Raw genomic sequence first — 16,145 nt, 5'->3', positions numbered from 1 at the left:
AATTTGTATTTTAAATCGAGTGTCTAAATTTTTTAAAACTTGCTTCACTTTTCGGCAATTAGAAATACAATCCAGAAAGTTCCAATTAAGCATCTTGTATTATCTTTTATTTATATAATTAGCTACAAAAAAAGTTATAAAAAGAAAGGTATGCTAGTCTTATATAGCTATATGATTTTATTTATTTATTTTTGGGATCAACATGGAACCAAAATTTAATAGGTTCTAATTTTGTTTATTACCACGATTATGAAAATTAAGTTTAATAGACTCATACTCAACTTATTTTAGGAGAGAGATAAAAGATGGTGGAAATGAGTTTTTTCAAAAAAAGCCAACCAAGTCAATTGATTTGGTTTACTTTTTATATTTTTAAAAACCATTAAATATACTTTAATTTTGATTTAATGAGTCTTTAATTTTAGTATTTTTTTTATTATGTTTATTTGTTTTTCAGATTCTGAAATTAAATCCGAATCAAATAATTCTTCTTAACTGTTTTTAATTAAGATTATGAAAAAAAAAATGAAAAAACTATTCAGTTCGATTAATTGGAAGTCAGTTTTTACATATAATTCGATTAATTCACTCACCTCTTATATGGGCCGATGTTTAGTAGGAGGATAGCAAAGCCCATACATACAATCCCTGGGAGAATTTAAATATTCAGGCGCCAATTTCAATTTCAGCTTCGAAAAAGTAGTAGTAGTCCGTTACCTCTCCTTCTCTCTCTGTACCGAAACAAAATGCGAACTCGATTTCTAAGCACAGACTACTTTTCTTCTTCTCCGGTCGATACCCTAAGCTTCCTAAATCTTCCAGTCCCTCACTTAGATCCTCCTCCTCCTCCGGAGCAAGAACTGCATCGTCTCCTTCGCTTCTTCCATCCTCTTGAAACGCTCTCTCTCCCGATCGAAAGACCCCCTATCGATTCCGCTCTCTCCAAATTCATCTCCTCAGTCCTTCCTCATTTCATCGACTTTGATTTTCGTGATTTCTTACCTGATCGATTTCATCAGGTCTATTTCCAAAATATCGTGTTTATTTTAGTTTTTTTTTTGGTGTTTAATTTCTGTCGATTATGACGCGTTATCCTTAATTTATCTGATAACTTTCAAATTCGTGGATTTTTTTCCCGAAACTGGAGCCTTTATATCTTAGATAATTTTTTCTTGTTTTGTTTCTGTTTTTCTCCCTTAATATTTTTTTTTTCTGCTTCTACTTTTCGATCAGTATTTAGAAAAATTATATTAAGTTATAATTTTATTTCAGCTATAGTTTAATTTAATTTAATTTCAGTTCTTTTTTCTTAATTATTTTTTTCTCACTATGCTTCGATTAAGTTAAAAAACATCAGAGTTGGAAATGGAAGAGAGCTAAATTATCATTGTTTTGAATTAACAGCCTCTGTTTATAGCCTTTTTTTAATTGATAATGTTAAATTTGGCTTATTTTGCGCTGTTTTTTTAAATGATTTCAAGGTGAAACAGTGATTTTAGATTATATTTGTATTTACCTAATGTGATATTCACAGTTGGTGTTCAATTTGCAGAAGGAAGAGGAGATAGAGAGAGGTTTTGGAACTGATTCAGCTCAAGAGGTTGAGTTTCGAAACGAGTGAAATAAGAATTCTGTTTGAACTTTTTTTTTAATTTTTTTTTAAATTAATTTGGTTTGATTTGTCTGATGTATAAAGGACATTTGGTCTTGCAGAAAGATAATGGGAACAATAAACATTCGGAGAGGCTTGAAGTTATACAATTGGAAGCACCAGAGCTTGATACATTCTTGGTAAAGATGAATATTTTAGAGAGTTAGTTAGATATGCGGGTATAGATACATTTTCCTTGTGCACGTACCAGAGATTTTGTGCTTATGTGCTGTGTTTTGTGTGCTTTTGAAGGAGAATGTGTGCTTCTCTGACGAAGGGATGCAACTCCTCTCTGAAGTTTCTGAGATTGAGAATGATTCGGTAAGTGTCTGAGCCATGCTATATAACTCACAGTCTTTGTATAATGTGCTTGCATGTAATTTTGCACTAGTCTCCTTAGAACCAGTTGTGTTATGTAAAGTGATCATAAAGGGTAAGTGACTCCATGAGGATTGGAATATTTAAATCTTTGGGCCAATTCTGTTTCTTAAAATATTGTTGACTCTTTTGTGCCATTTTTCTTGTAATTTTGGGATATATATATATATATTATTTGGTTGGAAATATAAGAAGCATTTTATGGTGACTAGTTCAAATTCATCAAGTGATGGTCTCGTTGTTTCTCTTATCTGATCCATTCTGGAAAATGGTGTAATACAGTAATGAATGTATGAAAAGAATATGATGTGCTGATTGCAGTCACCTTTTTCACTCATTTACCTTTGTTTGTTTGTTTATTTTGCAGAAGGAAATGAACAAATACTAATGAGTTGTTCATTCACTTCAGTTTTGGAAAGTTGGTTATAATTTTTTACTTAGTTATATGTACTACGATAACTTGCTTTTCATTGCTTACCCTTATTGTCCGATGTTTAGACAAAGATTTTGCTGCTCAAAGTTGTCTGGTCTAGACGTTTTTTACTTATATGTACTAAGATTTTGCTCAGGTTTTTATGATTATGGCATTCATAAATCATCATGTGGTTTTATTTATTTGTTGATTTTTTCTACACTTGCAGGATCTGCTCAGGCCTGAGATTGAAATGCAATATCCTGAAAAAGTTCGAGAATCAGTTTATTCTGTTGAAGATGTCACTTTAGAGTTTGACATAGATGAAAAAGCTTGTGCGCTGGAATATGATGGTTCTGTTCAGGAGCAAGCACACTTTCATCATAACACATTCCCTCTTTTAGAAGTTGAAGAGATGAGTCTTCGAACTTTCACAAACCCATCCATGGAAGATGAGTTTCTTTTATTTCTTGAGCATGTTGAGTCCAAATGGGGTCAAGAAAATATCCTGCATATTGACGGGAAAGAGCTATTGGGTTCGATGCAGTTTGATATCTTAGAATTTCTTTCAAAGCATTGTCCAGAAAAGCAATGCCTTGAACCTGAGCTGGCTTCTCTAGATACATCCCTGGGAATGGACATTATAAGCATGGTGGAAATTCCACATGGTCGTGAAGACTCTGCAGATTGTCTTTCACCAATGAACCCAGTTATTTTTCAGGAATTCAAATTCCTTGAGACGGATTCATCTCAACTTTACGAAGTCTTCTTTGAAATGCAATCAACAGATGAACCACAAACATGTGACTCGATGTTCAGAGAAGATATGAATTTTAAGAATTTTGATGAATTGATTGTTAGTTGTGAACTAACACTGGAAGATGACACATTCAAATCTCTGCCTATACCTATTTTTTCTGATCCTGACAAGTTAAGTTCGATCTATGCCATTATGGAGGAAAAACTAGCTGAACTCAAGCCACAACCCCTATCTGCATCCCATGGGATTTATTTGGATTGGCATCTCTTGGAGGAGGATAATTACAACGGTAAAAATTCATCCATATATCAAAAAATGTTGGAGGAGTTGGATTCACACAACATTGATTTTGATAGGGAATCCTTTGATGGTGGAAAGTTGGTGATTGACCTTGTTTTCTCTGATAATGGTTTGAGTGGGGCACAAATGGAAGAACATAAGGAACTGTTGAATGTGACTTCTGAAACTCCCAACAGTGGACTTGTGGAAGGTGCTTCAAGTGAGTCTTTGGATAGACGTCAAGAAACAGGAAATAGAGAAACATTAATTGGAGAAAATGCCGGGAAGGCTTCATTGTTGTTCAATTCTATGTCGCAATTCAATGATCTTGATTATTTCTTGAATCCTGGGAAAGCTACTGCTAGGGGAAAAAATGAATCTACAGTCAAGATTCCTGATACTAGGGCTTCATTTCCCAAGGTAAATTTCTTAAATAAGTCAAACAAATCTTCCAGTCTGGGCCTGTTGCCTTCTTACTATATGAAGAAATTTTCTTTTTTTCCTTAATCATTGCAGTAACAGTTTTTTGCTTTGAGTGTGAACAGAATTAAGGTAAATATAAGATTATTTATCTCCTGAGATTTATCATACTGACATTCTACTGAGATTTATCTCCTCCCATAAACTGCCTCTCTCTTCCTAATGATGTTTTTGCAAATTATATTTTCAATTACAATGTCAACTTATTCTGCAAACATAATTCTACTACTAAATATCACTAACCTTGCATTACCTTCATCCTAGGGAAGCAAATCTCATTCAGTTCCTGGTATGAATGAGAATATCAACGACCAGAAATTGGAGGAACTGTTAAATCTTGCACCTATTGAGGACAAGTTTAACATGACATCTTCAGAAGCTGCAGATAAAGCTGAAGCTTGCAGCATCCCTTTGCAAGTTCCTTATGCAACAAAAACTGAGAAGACTCAGGGGGACATGATTTATTTCCCTGACATCGTCATTATTGTGAATACTCAAAATTTTGACAAGGAAATGATAGTATCCAGAAGAAGTACATACCAAAGAATTCTTGCGATGGAGAAAGAAGGAGCACAAGTTGTGGAGCGTGACTTGAATCTGCCTGTTGACGTGATTATTAGTTCTTCCATTTGCCTAGTGTGGTATGATTGTGGAAATATTGGAAAGAAAGCAACTGCTGCAGATGAAGCTTCTTCATGCTTGCCTCTGTGCATTGAGAATATTGCTGCAAATGTTTTGACATTGCTGAGTTTCGCTTTCAGTGGCTGCATTCTGGTAATTCCTGTATATTATGATGTTATAATTCACATATTTTCCTTTGTTTTGTTTCTACTCCAGTTCTATGTAGAGTAGTCCAGTCTTTAGAAGAATGAAACTTGTGCATTTTTCTCGAGTTCTTGTGATATGGTGAAGCAGCAATCCACTTATGAATGAAAAAGCTCTGGGTTGAATACTATACTATGCTGGATAGGGTCTATCATATAATTGTTGAATTACTGAATCACTGTACGTGCAGGTTTTCTTCCAAGCAGTAGGAAACATTAACTTTTGTCGCAGCACAAAAATGTCTAACAGGAACTCTGAAAGCATTTCTCCAGCATATTCATAATTAATGGCATCTTAGTGGTGTACATTAAATTATGATCATTTTGATAGGCTTGCTTCATCAGATATTACTTTCTTGACATTAATTATGTGCATATGTTACGCAATTTTTATCTTTTCTTACAAGGGATTTTGGAAAAAATTTAAATCCGTTGGTTTATAAATTATATTGTGCATGTATTAGTATTTTACTTTGGCCAGTAATACAGTTGACTGATATATGAAGGTTTCTTCTTTAGGATATTCTTCTCAATTACCTCTCCTTCATGAATAATTTGCTATTTTGGAACTTCGTTTCTTACCTTTCATATTATATTTTCTGCAGGTCTTTGAGGGAGAAACCAGATTCCTCTCTACTGTAATGGAATTCTCTGATGGACTCTACGCAGCTGCAGCAAGCCTGGGAATTGACCTACAGCTCTTTTCTTCCTATTCAGCTGAATTGACCGATGAAATTATATTGAACAGTATTTTGTATGCCACCAAATCTTCCAGGGGCAGATATCCTAAAATGCCTGAATCAGAAACTCTTGCAGAATCCTTCCTTACCAAATTTCCATCAATTAATCCACTGACAGCACATGCAATTCTGTCTTCTGGAGGCATGCTTATTGAGTTTCTTGAATGGTCACATGAACGCAGGATCCTCGCAGTCCAACAGTATCATGTTCCAGTTGAAAGTGTTGCTCTGTTTAGTGCTTTGTGCAAATATGGTGAGCGGGAGGATTCTAGATCCATAATGACAGACTGTTCCTCCTCTGCATCTTCTTGTCCTGACTCAGATAAACCTCATCTTCATATTGATTCTGAAAGAAAACGAAGAAAATGCATAAATAGCCTTCAAAAAATTGACATTCAAGTGGATGACATGTGGAAATCTAAATCACTGAACCAATTCACTGATGGTATGCTGGATCCTGGAGTGTTTAAGCAATATGATTGTTGGACTTCAACAGATCCCGAGATGCTTGGCGAGTTGAAGCAACCTAGTTCATCTTTGAAAGATTTGTTTGGTCAAAAGCAGGTGCCGGATATTGCTCCGGTGATGGATTTTCCTACTTCCATGAAACCACTTTATTCTGGAAACTTCAAAGATCCTCTGATTCGGGATGACATAAGACAGCCCAGGTTACCACTGAACGATATATTTGTGGGTCAAAATCGGGCATCCGAAATAAATATGAAGAAGGAGTTGAAGTTAGACAGTGGTAATCCCTGTAAATCTAACGCTAACAACCTGCATGAGTACTTTAGAGGTGAAGTCATAGACCTCACTGATGATCCCGTCTCGTTGGAGAAAGACGTTGCGTCTATTGCTAACTCTACATATTTCTCACCTTGGATGCCTGATATCGAACAAGATTCTGCAAGAAAGTCGAAAGCTGCAAGACGACTGTCATTTGGTAAGAATAGTCACCCTAATAATCCAACGGCTGCTGAGAAAAACTCTTGTCCAGATTTATGGACCCCTATAGAAAATGATAGACAAAGGTTACCACAAAATCGTGGTGATCCAATTATGGATGATAAGCATGAAAAAGTGCCTGTAAAACGCAGGAAAAATCTCTTAGAGGAGGCTTTTACACTGAGAGCTGCAGGAAAATCCACTAGGTTTCCATTTGAAGAGGAGATATCACATTGCGGTGGAAGTGGAACACCACTTTCTAAAGCCATCCATTCTGCTCATCCACAACCAGGTTCACCCTGGACAATAGAGTTTCTTAACAGAGTAAGGGAAAAGAGCAGATTGCGGCAGCAGTCCCTTCCACCTGATACATGTACTCCAGATTTTTGGAATTCAGGAAATATATCAAAGGCTACTGAGAGAAGAAGCCTGTCTATTCTTGATTTTTTCAAGTACCAGGGGGGAAGCACTCCTAGAAAAGTATATGATCAGAAGAAGCAGAAACAACCTATTCAATTGTCACGTTCATCCCAGAAGGAAAGAACTTCCGCATCCCTAATTCCAACATGGACACCCAAGGATAAGAGATCAAAACAGGTATGGTATGTGAACCCTTTTGTATGAGACATTTTTCTGTATTAAATTGTCATCATAATAAGAAGCTTCATCAAATGTAGACTTTATCCTTTGCAATGGATGGTGGAAACCAAACTAGGCTGGTCTGGAGTGATGGAAGTGCCCACCGTATGAGCAAAAAGCTCAGGAGAAATTGAAGGGAAAGAAAGGTACAGATGTTTGGGTTTATGTTGATAAAGTTAGATTTTGGTCCTTAAACATCTGTACCAATGCTATGCTTTTCTTTAAATCCTGTAACAATGCCACCCTTTCCTGTGCTTTCTATAATATTGGAATATCATAACCTTTGCGTTCTGTAAAAAAGCAATTAATTTTTTTCCTTAATGGACATAGCTATGATAGGTTAATTTCTTTCAACACGGTCAACATAGATATCAGTGTCACATCCATGGTTGTATCATACACCAAAGTTCGACAAATTCACGAAACAAAGAATCTTAGATATAAGTGGATTTCTAAAACACGTTCAGTACTGGCAGAACTAACGTGAAAGGTATGAATGAAGTCATGAACATAAAACTGTTTCCATTGTTTAACCTAAAATTCTAGACAGTGATGTCTGCAATTTGGAAACTCATTGGAATATCTTAAAATTCTAATGCTTTTAATTTCTGCAATACAGCCACAATTCAGGTTAGGCACCAATACTTCAACTAGATTAGCTACATGAACATCACAAATAAGGAATACACAAAATCTGAATAAAGCACAGGAGTGTGTAATTACTATATTTTTAAGGAAACATCTATCCCTTTCTGAACTCTGGACCTGCTTCTCGAGCACCTCTAGACTTCCATTTACAATATGCATAAAGAATAGTCGAGCAACAATCTTGCTCATCAGAGGCTCGCTTTAGCAGATGCATTACCAATGCTTCATTTCTGTGTCTGACATCCGATATCTTAGAGAGCTAGAATGCTAGCTCCTCTTACCATTCTTGAGGTTGCGTACAGTCATGACAAGCTGTTGCCTTTCACCTTCTACTTCTGCAAGTTTGAGGCTTATCTCTGAATATCTCTCTTGCATTTCTTTTAACTCAGTTTCCATACATTTGTTCCTTTCTTTTAGCTGTGCCATTTCTGTCAACAGTTCAATCAGGTAACCCTCATCCATTGAGTGGAAAGTGCCAACTCTCAGTTCTTCCTTCGAGCAAGTTTTTGCTTTTCTGTCATAACAAATATTGAAGAATGAAACTAATTTCAGTGACAACTATGATCACGAACTAAAACATATCTGGATGCACAATGCATGCTTCGATTTATCTCCGTGTTGGAAATTAATTACTCAGAAAAAGGTGGTAGATATATGAGAAAGTACAATAATCATTATAAACAAGAACTTGAAATTGTACCTTTCAATACCCTTGCTTCCTGCAGTGTGCATCTCAGAATTCAGCAAGTCTTCCCCAATATTTCTTTTTTGGAAGTCATTGACATTTGCAGTATTAGTTGCAGCACATTTGATCTGTATTCTGTCATCCATTGGCACCGAGTTCTTTTCATCTGAAAATGTGAGTTTCTTCATGAAACTAGTATTTTCCTGTTCCTTCTTCTGCAGCTTACCTTTTAATTCGAGTACTTGTTGCTGAAGTTTTTCTTTCTCCTGTTCTTCCGCGGACAGGCTATTTTTTAGCTCAACCTGCAGATCTCTGAGGCTTTCAAGTTCCGATGAAAGGTTCTTGATCATTGCCTCCTTTTCATCCTTTAAGGACTTCAAATTGAATAATTCTTGCCTCGTGTTTTCTGCCTCGTTCTTTGTCAATGCAAATATTTCTTCTATTTCGTCTCCTTCACTTTTCTGTATTTCTGTTAGTATCTTTGTTTCTTCAGACGATGTCTTCAATTTTTCAGTTTCATCTCTTAATTTCAATTCTTTTTCCTGTTCAGAGATGCCATTCTTCTCTTTTCTTAGGGCCTCTATCTCACTTTTCAGCATTCGAACTTCCGCTAGAAAAGCCTCTTGCATTTCTCCTCCATGCTTCAGTTTGTTGGAAGCATCTTCTAGTTCCACTGACATCTGCTCCATATGTTTTGTTTTCAAATCTAGTTGCATTGACAATTCTTCCATTTTTACTCTGTTCTGCTCCGTCATCATTGCAAGCTCTTCGTTAGATTTCTTAAGATTCTCTTCTAGAACTCTATTCTGTATTCGGAGCTCGTTTGCTTCAAATACTGATTCCATTGTCAGCTTCTCATTCTCATCAAACTTTCCTGCCATTTCCACTGAAAGTTTTCTGAATTCCTCCTGTAGCTGCTCTGCTGTAACAGCATTTTTCCACCTTGTCTTCCTCAAGGCCTCTTCTGCACGGATAGCTCTCTGTTCCTGCTCAATTCTGGCATGTGTCATGGCATTGAGGTCATTTTCGTATCCTTGTGCCTGTTTTTCCAGTTCTTTCTCCAACCCTTTGACCTGACTTTCCAGTTCGTTGATGGAAAGCAAAGATTCTGAGAATTCTTTTGTCTGCGTCTTCAATTTTTCCTCTAATCTTTGTACCTGTGATTCAAGTTCTTTAATAGTAGCTGAACATTCTGAGGTTTTGTGTTCTTGTAGCTTGCCCTGCTCTAACTTGGAAGAGATATCATGGTTTTCTCTCTTTAGATCTTCACAGTCTTGTGTGAGTTGTTCGATATAGTTCTCCAGCTTTTCTCTAGTTTCCCTGTAGACATCAATTTCATCAGATAGGTCTATCACCCTTTGCCTCAGTAGACATAATTCATTATCTTCCCTAGTCTTTTCTTCCAGTGCAAGCACTGCTTGTTGGTCTGTGTCCTCTTTCTTGCTGCATTTGCAATTTTTCTCCTGAACCTCATCAAGCTTGCTAGACAGAGAAGATATTTCCACATTTTTTTGATCCAACATTTCATCAAGGTCTCCCACAGCAAGAATCAACTCAGCATTTGAATCTTGTGTTTTCTGGAGTTGCGTCTTAAGGTTGGTGTTCAATTCCTTTTGATGACTAAGTTCTCGCCTGACTTCTTCTAGCTGAACCCTAGAATCCTCATTCTCAGCTCGCAATTGATTCAGGGATTCTCCTTCATTTGAGCACTTGAGTTGTTCACATTCTGTTTTGAGTGCATCTCTCTCCTCTTCAAGTTCCTTAACATGTCTTGACAAATCCTGCCCCCTTCTGCTCTCCTTTGTAATCTGTTTCCGAAGAGACTGTAATTCCAGTTCTGATTCTGTTTTGAGTGCTTCTCTCTCCTCTTCAAGTTCCTTAACATGTCTTGACAAATCCTGCCCCCTTCTGCTCTCCTTTGTAATCTGTTTCCGAAGAGACTGTAATTCCAGTTCTGATTCTGTTTTGAGTGCATCTCTCTCCTCTTCAAGTTCCTTAACATGTCTTGACAAATCCTGCCCCCTTCTGCTCTCCTTTGTAATCTGTCTCCGAAGAGACTGTAATTCCAGTTCTGATAATTCTGACTGCCTCATTAGATTAGATAATTCACTTTTCAGTTTTTCAATGGATTCATCTGAGGTTTCTTGTAATTCTCTTGGAAAGTTCTCTTCAGGGCTGTTTGTTGAGTCAACTAACCTTTCGTCTGACACTGAACCCATTGACCAATCTGTGCTTGTTCTACAATGCAAGTGGTTTTTCGGTGTGCTGCCATCAACTGCTCCCTTTGGAGGCATTGAATCCTGTCTGAGTGTTGATTTGAAGCTAGAATTTCCACCAATGGATGTGCTGAAGCTGCTGTCTAGTTCAGATAAAACAATGTCCGGGTCCTGGTCCTGTGAGATTTGTCAAGGAATAGATCAATTATAACCTTAAACAACAGCACATATATCTCTAAGATTTGACAAAAGGAACTTGTTCAATCCAGCCCTTCCTGAACTGTGTTAAAACAAAACAGATAATTTAGACCTTACTTCAGTAAAACTTTCATCGTTTTTGTCTGTGTAGCCATTGCTCAGCTGGTTCTTCAAGCTTCTGTCTTTAGAAAGTATGGGATCTTCATTGTCTTCAATTTTTCTGAGATTACAAAGTCTAGTAAGTAAATTAGCAGCAGAGGAGATGGGAAAAACAAAACTTTAGACTAGAAAGTAAAATGAAAGAAAAAAGAGAAATAAATGCATAAATGAATTGTTAATGCTCGTGTTCACCTTGGATCAAAATCTCCCCGCATCTTCTGAATGGTCACCTGTTTCAAAAATTACTTGATACATGAGAAACAATGGAAGGTTTTTGATAACGAAATGACATGGTCTTATTTACTTTTTGAAAATAGACATTGCTCTAGCTCTAGGAGTGAATCAAACATAGGAAAAGAGTCAAATCAAGAGAATTACAGGTGTGTGTGTGTGTGTGTGTGTGTGAGAGAGAGAGAGAGAGAGAGAGAGAGAGAGAGAGAGAGAACAAACATGTAGAACTGCACCAGAGTTGGCAAATTTAAGGGGCAGGGAGACAGACAATGGTTCAGTTTCATCAGCAAAATCTGCAAAGTCAATCGAAGCTTCTCCCAGGTAACCTGATTTGGATGACCCCTGCAGGAATTCATAGGAATCAGTAAACAAACACATGCGCACACAAAACACTATGCCTTAGAAAATCAGTAAAGATTTTAACTGTGAGTATAACGTACACTTGAAACAATGAAATGGTATATTTTCTCATGCAGCTTTCCTGATTTTGGCTCCTTGATGAGTATCACTGTCACATAAACTGGATTGTCCCATGAACAGATTCCATCCTGAACTGCAGCTTTCTCTAGTTTGAATGTTGTCTTTCCAACATCCTCCGGCACCAAGGATATTATCAAGGCAGGTTTCTTTTGGCGTGGCACCTAAAATGGAGACGCGAAATAAGGGAAGAGTTTTGTTAGTATCCTGAATTATTCAATCACATTGCCTACATTATATCACCACACACCTTATCATACACTCACAATGTAATTATTGATTCCAGATAAACAAAACCCATTTCGAATCAGTAACAGGGAATACTTAGTATCTGTTAGATTAGTACCTGAGTTGCCTGAAATTGCAGTTTGAATGTAGCTTTGATCTTTTTCTTCACGTTCCTCCATGACTTGAACATGTTTTGACCTTGTTGTAGATTCTTTAGAGAATCTTCACCAAAAGACTCACTTAGTTTTCAGTACTTCAAACCTTGATCTTCTCTGAAACAAGTGTGACTTTGTTATGAGCAGGACAAAACAATTTATGCTTTGGTTTCTTCTCAACTGTGAAACCCAGAAGAAACTAGAAAGCAACAAAGAGGGCTGCAGTGAGTAGTGGTGTTTTTTTATTGTTGTCCTTTAAGTAAAATTTAGATGCAGCAGAAAGTTTGGAAATTAGAGCTGAAAATGACTAAAACGTGATTAGAAAATGAATCAGTCACAGAGCAAAAAAACTATGATATTTGCCTAGCTTGATCAGACCATGTGGTATTGCTGTAACAGAGGCACCCTAGCAAAAGTTTTCTTTTGAATGCAGGAAGGCATGAGGTGCTGTCGTGCAGAAAGCTTTAAATGACACTACCGATGACCCTACACTTTTGGTGGTATGTCTTCTACCACACAGATAGTCTTTTAGTTTTAGGTTAAAGTTCCAATGTTGTCCTGAACATCAATTTTATGATAGGAATATCAAATTGTCAGAGGCAAACGATTTTGAGAAAGGGTTGCCCCAGAGAAGGTGCTGCATTGATCAAGGTAAGAATGGAAAAATTTCTTGCACCTACCTTGTTGACTAGAAGCAACTAATTTTCGTACTGTGCAATCATACACACGTCTCTGAATTTTGTCAATACTGAACTCCTACTCTGGTGTCATATTAGTGGCTCCTTGAGCTTTTTTAGAAAGTTACTCAGAGTACAGGAAATAAAGTTTGAATTAGTTCCTATTACTTCACGGGAACAACCTTAATGCAATGGAATCTGTTAGGTAGAAAAGTGAGATTTACAATTTATAGCTGTGGACTAGGAAAAAATTGGGTAAGCTTTTATTTACTATATTTTTATGACCACCACTACAGCTTTGCATATTATCATATTCCATGAATATGGGATTTTTTTCCCCATATGGGGCATCGTAGTCGTAATTTTTCTAAAGTTTTTAATTAATCTTGATAGGAGTTGGTGAAGATTTGCAATTGGATAAGGACTTAGTTTAGTGTGTATGTCCAGATTTTAAATGATCATGAGATGAGGAGTTTTGAATATGTGTGAACAGCCTTTTTCTTATGCAGGCTTGGAGGAGACGTTTGGATAAATAGGTAAATGAATTCGTCTTCTTCCTTTTCCAATCCTTTCTTTCTATTTAAGAGGGACCTTCGCTTCTAAAGTTTTATTATACTTTGAAATCTCCTCTGTTTTTTTTTAATGTATTTATAAACAAAAAACTACGGAATAGCCTTCCCAAAGAAAAAAATTATACAATCTTGCCCCCATGCCACGACCTAGATTCGGCCCTTGCAATCATACTTGCATTACTGAGATTGCTAGACTGAAACTATCATAGGATCACATATATATTATATAGGTCACGATTATTGAAAGTGTTAGTTAAGAGGCAAAATAAGGGTTTTGTACTTTCCCTTGGATGATGGTGGTGACTTGGATAATGTTTAGTGTTGTTTTTTATTTAAAAATATATTAAAATAATAAGTATTTTTATTTTTTAAAATTTACTTTTAATATCAATATATTAAAATAAAAAAAACACAAAAAAAAACAATTAAAAAAAATTCATCTTTTTAACACCTGTGGCCGGCTAGCCACGTTGCCAAACAGTTTTGGTTAATTGTTTGGTGCCTTGTTCGCATAGCTATAGAACCCAAACTGAGGGTTGACTTGGCTTAAGACGTCGATTACGTGTTTTTTTTATTAGTCTAACTAAAAAAAAGGGACCATTTTTTATGGGAAAATGGTGGGATTTGATAGAATCACTGTTAGAATTATATGAAAAAGAAGACACGTTACAGAATCTTATGAAACTTTTGAAATCTAATTGAAATGAAAGGGAAAAAAAACTTAAGGTATTCGATTGAGGATCCCTATATATGTAGTTGGTGTGATAGGAAGATGATTTCCTTTCCTTTTCATGTCGTTATAAGTTAGTAAAGTAGACCTTTCCTACCATACTTACTCAAGAAAACGACTCATTAATATCATAATTATATAGTATACAGTGCATACATTAATAAATAGGAGAAGCACTCTAAGATTTGTCAACAGATAGAACCATATATGATGCCTGTGTGCTCTTTAGTTTTGTCATCAAGAATGGCGGATAATACCATCATTAATAATAGTGTGAGTATTGGACACGCATTGTAAACTAGATGCTACTAAGACTTGTTCAATATAACAATTCAACTGTATTTTTTTAAAAAAATAAATTTGTTTTAGCTTTAAAATAATTTTTTATAATTTTAAATTGTTTTGATATACTGAAATGCTAAAGTTAAAAATAAATTTTTAAAAATTAAAAATATATTATTTTAATATATTTATAAACAAAAAAATACTTTTAAAAAACAACTTTTATTAAACTTTCAAACAGACCCTTACCTCTACTCGCCACTGTCAACGGATCAATCAGAATTCAGGTGGTTTATGAGAAAAAAAATTGGAAACATGCTTCATTTTTTAGCTACATATTGTGGTTCCACGTATGGTCTTGCTAATGGCTTTGCTGATATATGTAACAATTGAAAAAAACAAACAAACAAACAAATCATCCATGGAATTTGCAACGTCATGCAACGCCTTGATTCATATCTTTTTTATTTATGCATTCAACAACACTTTATTGCTAAGCTATTAAACCTGAACTAAGCAGGTGGATAGGCAATTTGATAAATTTATTAAAATCTGGTTTGATTTTAAATTGTTTTTTTTTAAATAAAAAAAATCTTGTAGCCTTAAAAAATAAAATGATATTATTTAAATTAATTCTGTTAAACTTACTAACTTGAATTTTAAACCAAATCACATATGATTTCATTATTATGCTTCCTTATGTTTACTAAATTAATATTTACAGAAAAGTCAACCAAGCCCATATTTATGATATAGTTTTTATTTTTGGAAGGCTAAATTAACAGGGGCAGTGGATCGGTAGTGCTGTTCCTTTTGTTAATGTGAAGTCTTGTTTAGCTGTGAGAAAGTGGTCAGTTTCATAAATAAGAGAATAAAGAGCCTTAAAGTCCTTAGCTGCACTCTTTTCTAGCAAGCAAGATTGCAACTTAATGATACAAAATTGTTACTAAAGAGATTAAAACAGGTGTAGACTACACGAAGACAGAAATCTGGATCTTATAGACTGATTTAAATTAAATTCTCTTCAGAATGAATCTAATGAAGGCTATGTTTTGTAATTTTTTTTTTTTTAATATGGATGTCCAGGTTAGTTTGTGTGTATCTCGACTAATTCTATATGCCCTGAAATTAACGATCATATAAGTCTCAAGTGATCATCATATTAATAATTACAGAGCTCATATTTGAAACCACAAAAAAAATAAATTTTTTAATTTTAAAATCTTATCACTGTATCACTTACTAAATAATTTTTAAATAATCTTATTCTTGATCGTAGTCTATGCAAGGTATTCTCACTAAGGGAATTAACTTTAGACGTGAAAAAGAGTAAAAGAAGAGAGGGACCATGGGCTTGGTTCTTTGAATTTTGAAAGCTGTAGGATTTTCTGGGCGAGCCTTCTCTCCATGCCCTTTCATGAGGGCTTTTAACTGCTCATCTAAATAATCTCTAGCTAGATGGGCTTACCACACCATTGACCCAAGATCCCATCCCACTAGTCGATTCTCTATTTTTAATGTGGAAAAAGAACAGATGAGAAAAAAAAAAGGTTATGTGAGGGAAAGGAATTACATATGGAAAGGTGTTTATTAATATTATTATATTTGTTAAATTCAGCTCCACTTAGGTAGTTAATTCAGAAAATTTGAGATTTAAATAGATATTATACATTTAATTACTCTTATTCATGTTCTCATAAACTTCAAAAACATCTAACTATACTTATTTTTAAAACAGTATATCTTAATATAGATTTAAACGCTTTTGTTTATCAAATA

The 16,145-nt window shown here is 35.4% G+C and overlaps 2 protein-coding genes across 2 annotated transcripts; one reads left to right on the top strand and one right to left on the bottom strand.

The window, feature by feature from the left end:
* Positions 1-713: 713 nt before the first annotated feature.
* LOC133678360 (protein SHORTAGE IN CHIASMATA 1) lies at positions 714-7,479 on the top strand. The gene is made up of 8 exons (XM_062100648.1): positions 714-1,019; positions 1,535-1,600; positions 1,714-1,791; positions 1,904-1,972; positions 2,671-3,900; positions 4,225-4,734; positions 5,390-7,066; positions 7,147-7,479. The coding sequence occupies exons 1-8, from the start codon at positions 747-749 to the stop codon at positions 7,240-7,242; spliced, it is 3,999 nt and encodes a 1,332-aa protein (XP_061956632.1). The 5' UTR covers positions 714-746; the 3' UTR covers positions 7,243-7,479.
* Positions 7,480-7,613: 134 nt separating this feature from the next.
* LOC133678464 (uncharacterized) lies at positions 7,614-12,178 on the bottom strand. The gene is made up of 7 exons (XM_062100760.1): positions 12,069-12,178; positions 11,686-11,886; positions 11,465-11,587; positions 11,207-11,244; positions 10,973-11,075; positions 8,457-10,834; positions 7,614-8,270 (listed from the first exon to the last, which is right to left on the bottom strand). Exons 1-7 carry the CDS (start codon positions 12,138-12,140, stop codon positions 8,024-8,026), a joined length of 3,162 nt encoding a protein of 1,053 aa, XP_061956744.1. The 5' UTR covers positions 12,141-12,178; the 3' UTR covers positions 7,614-8,023.
* Positions 12,179-16,145: the final 3,967 nt, after the last annotated feature.

This window comes from Populus nigra, chromosome 18 (assembly GCF_951802175.1).
Source record: "Populus nigra chromosome 18, ddPopNigr1.1, whole genome shotgun sequence".
NCBI lineage: Eukaryota > Viridiplantae > Streptophyta > Magnoliopsida > Malpighiales > Salicaceae > Populus > Populus nigra.
This window is presented reverse-complemented; position numbering and strand designations above follow the sequence as displayed.

Excerpts from the sequence above, each read along its gene's own strand:
- LOC133678360 (XM_062100648.1), top strand. The coding sequence starts at position 747 with ATGCGAACTCGATTTCTAAGCACAGACTACTTTTCTTCTTCTCCGGTC. Across the intron at positions 1,601-1,713 it reads GAACTGATTCAGCTCAAGAG|AAAGATAATGGGAACAATAA; the intron begins GTTGAGTTTCGA and ends TTGGTCTTGCAG. Across the intron at positions 7,067-7,146 it reads AGGATAAGAGATCAAAACAG|ACTTTATCCTTTGCAATGGA; the intron begins GTATGGTATGTG and ends CATCAAATGTAG.
- LOC133678464 (XM_062100760.1), bottom strand. The coding sequence starts at position 12,140 with ATGTTCAAGTCATGGAGGAACGTGAAGAAAAAGATCAAAGCTACATTC. Across the intron at positions 11,887-12,068 it reads TGCAATTTCAGGCAACTCAG|GTGCCACGCCAAAAGAAACC; the intron begins GTACTAATCTAA and ends TCTCCATTTTAG. Across the intron at positions 10,835-10,972 it reads ACGATGAAAGTTTTACTGAA|GACCAGGACCCGGACATTGT; the intron begins GTAAGGTCTAAA and ends CAAATCTCACAG.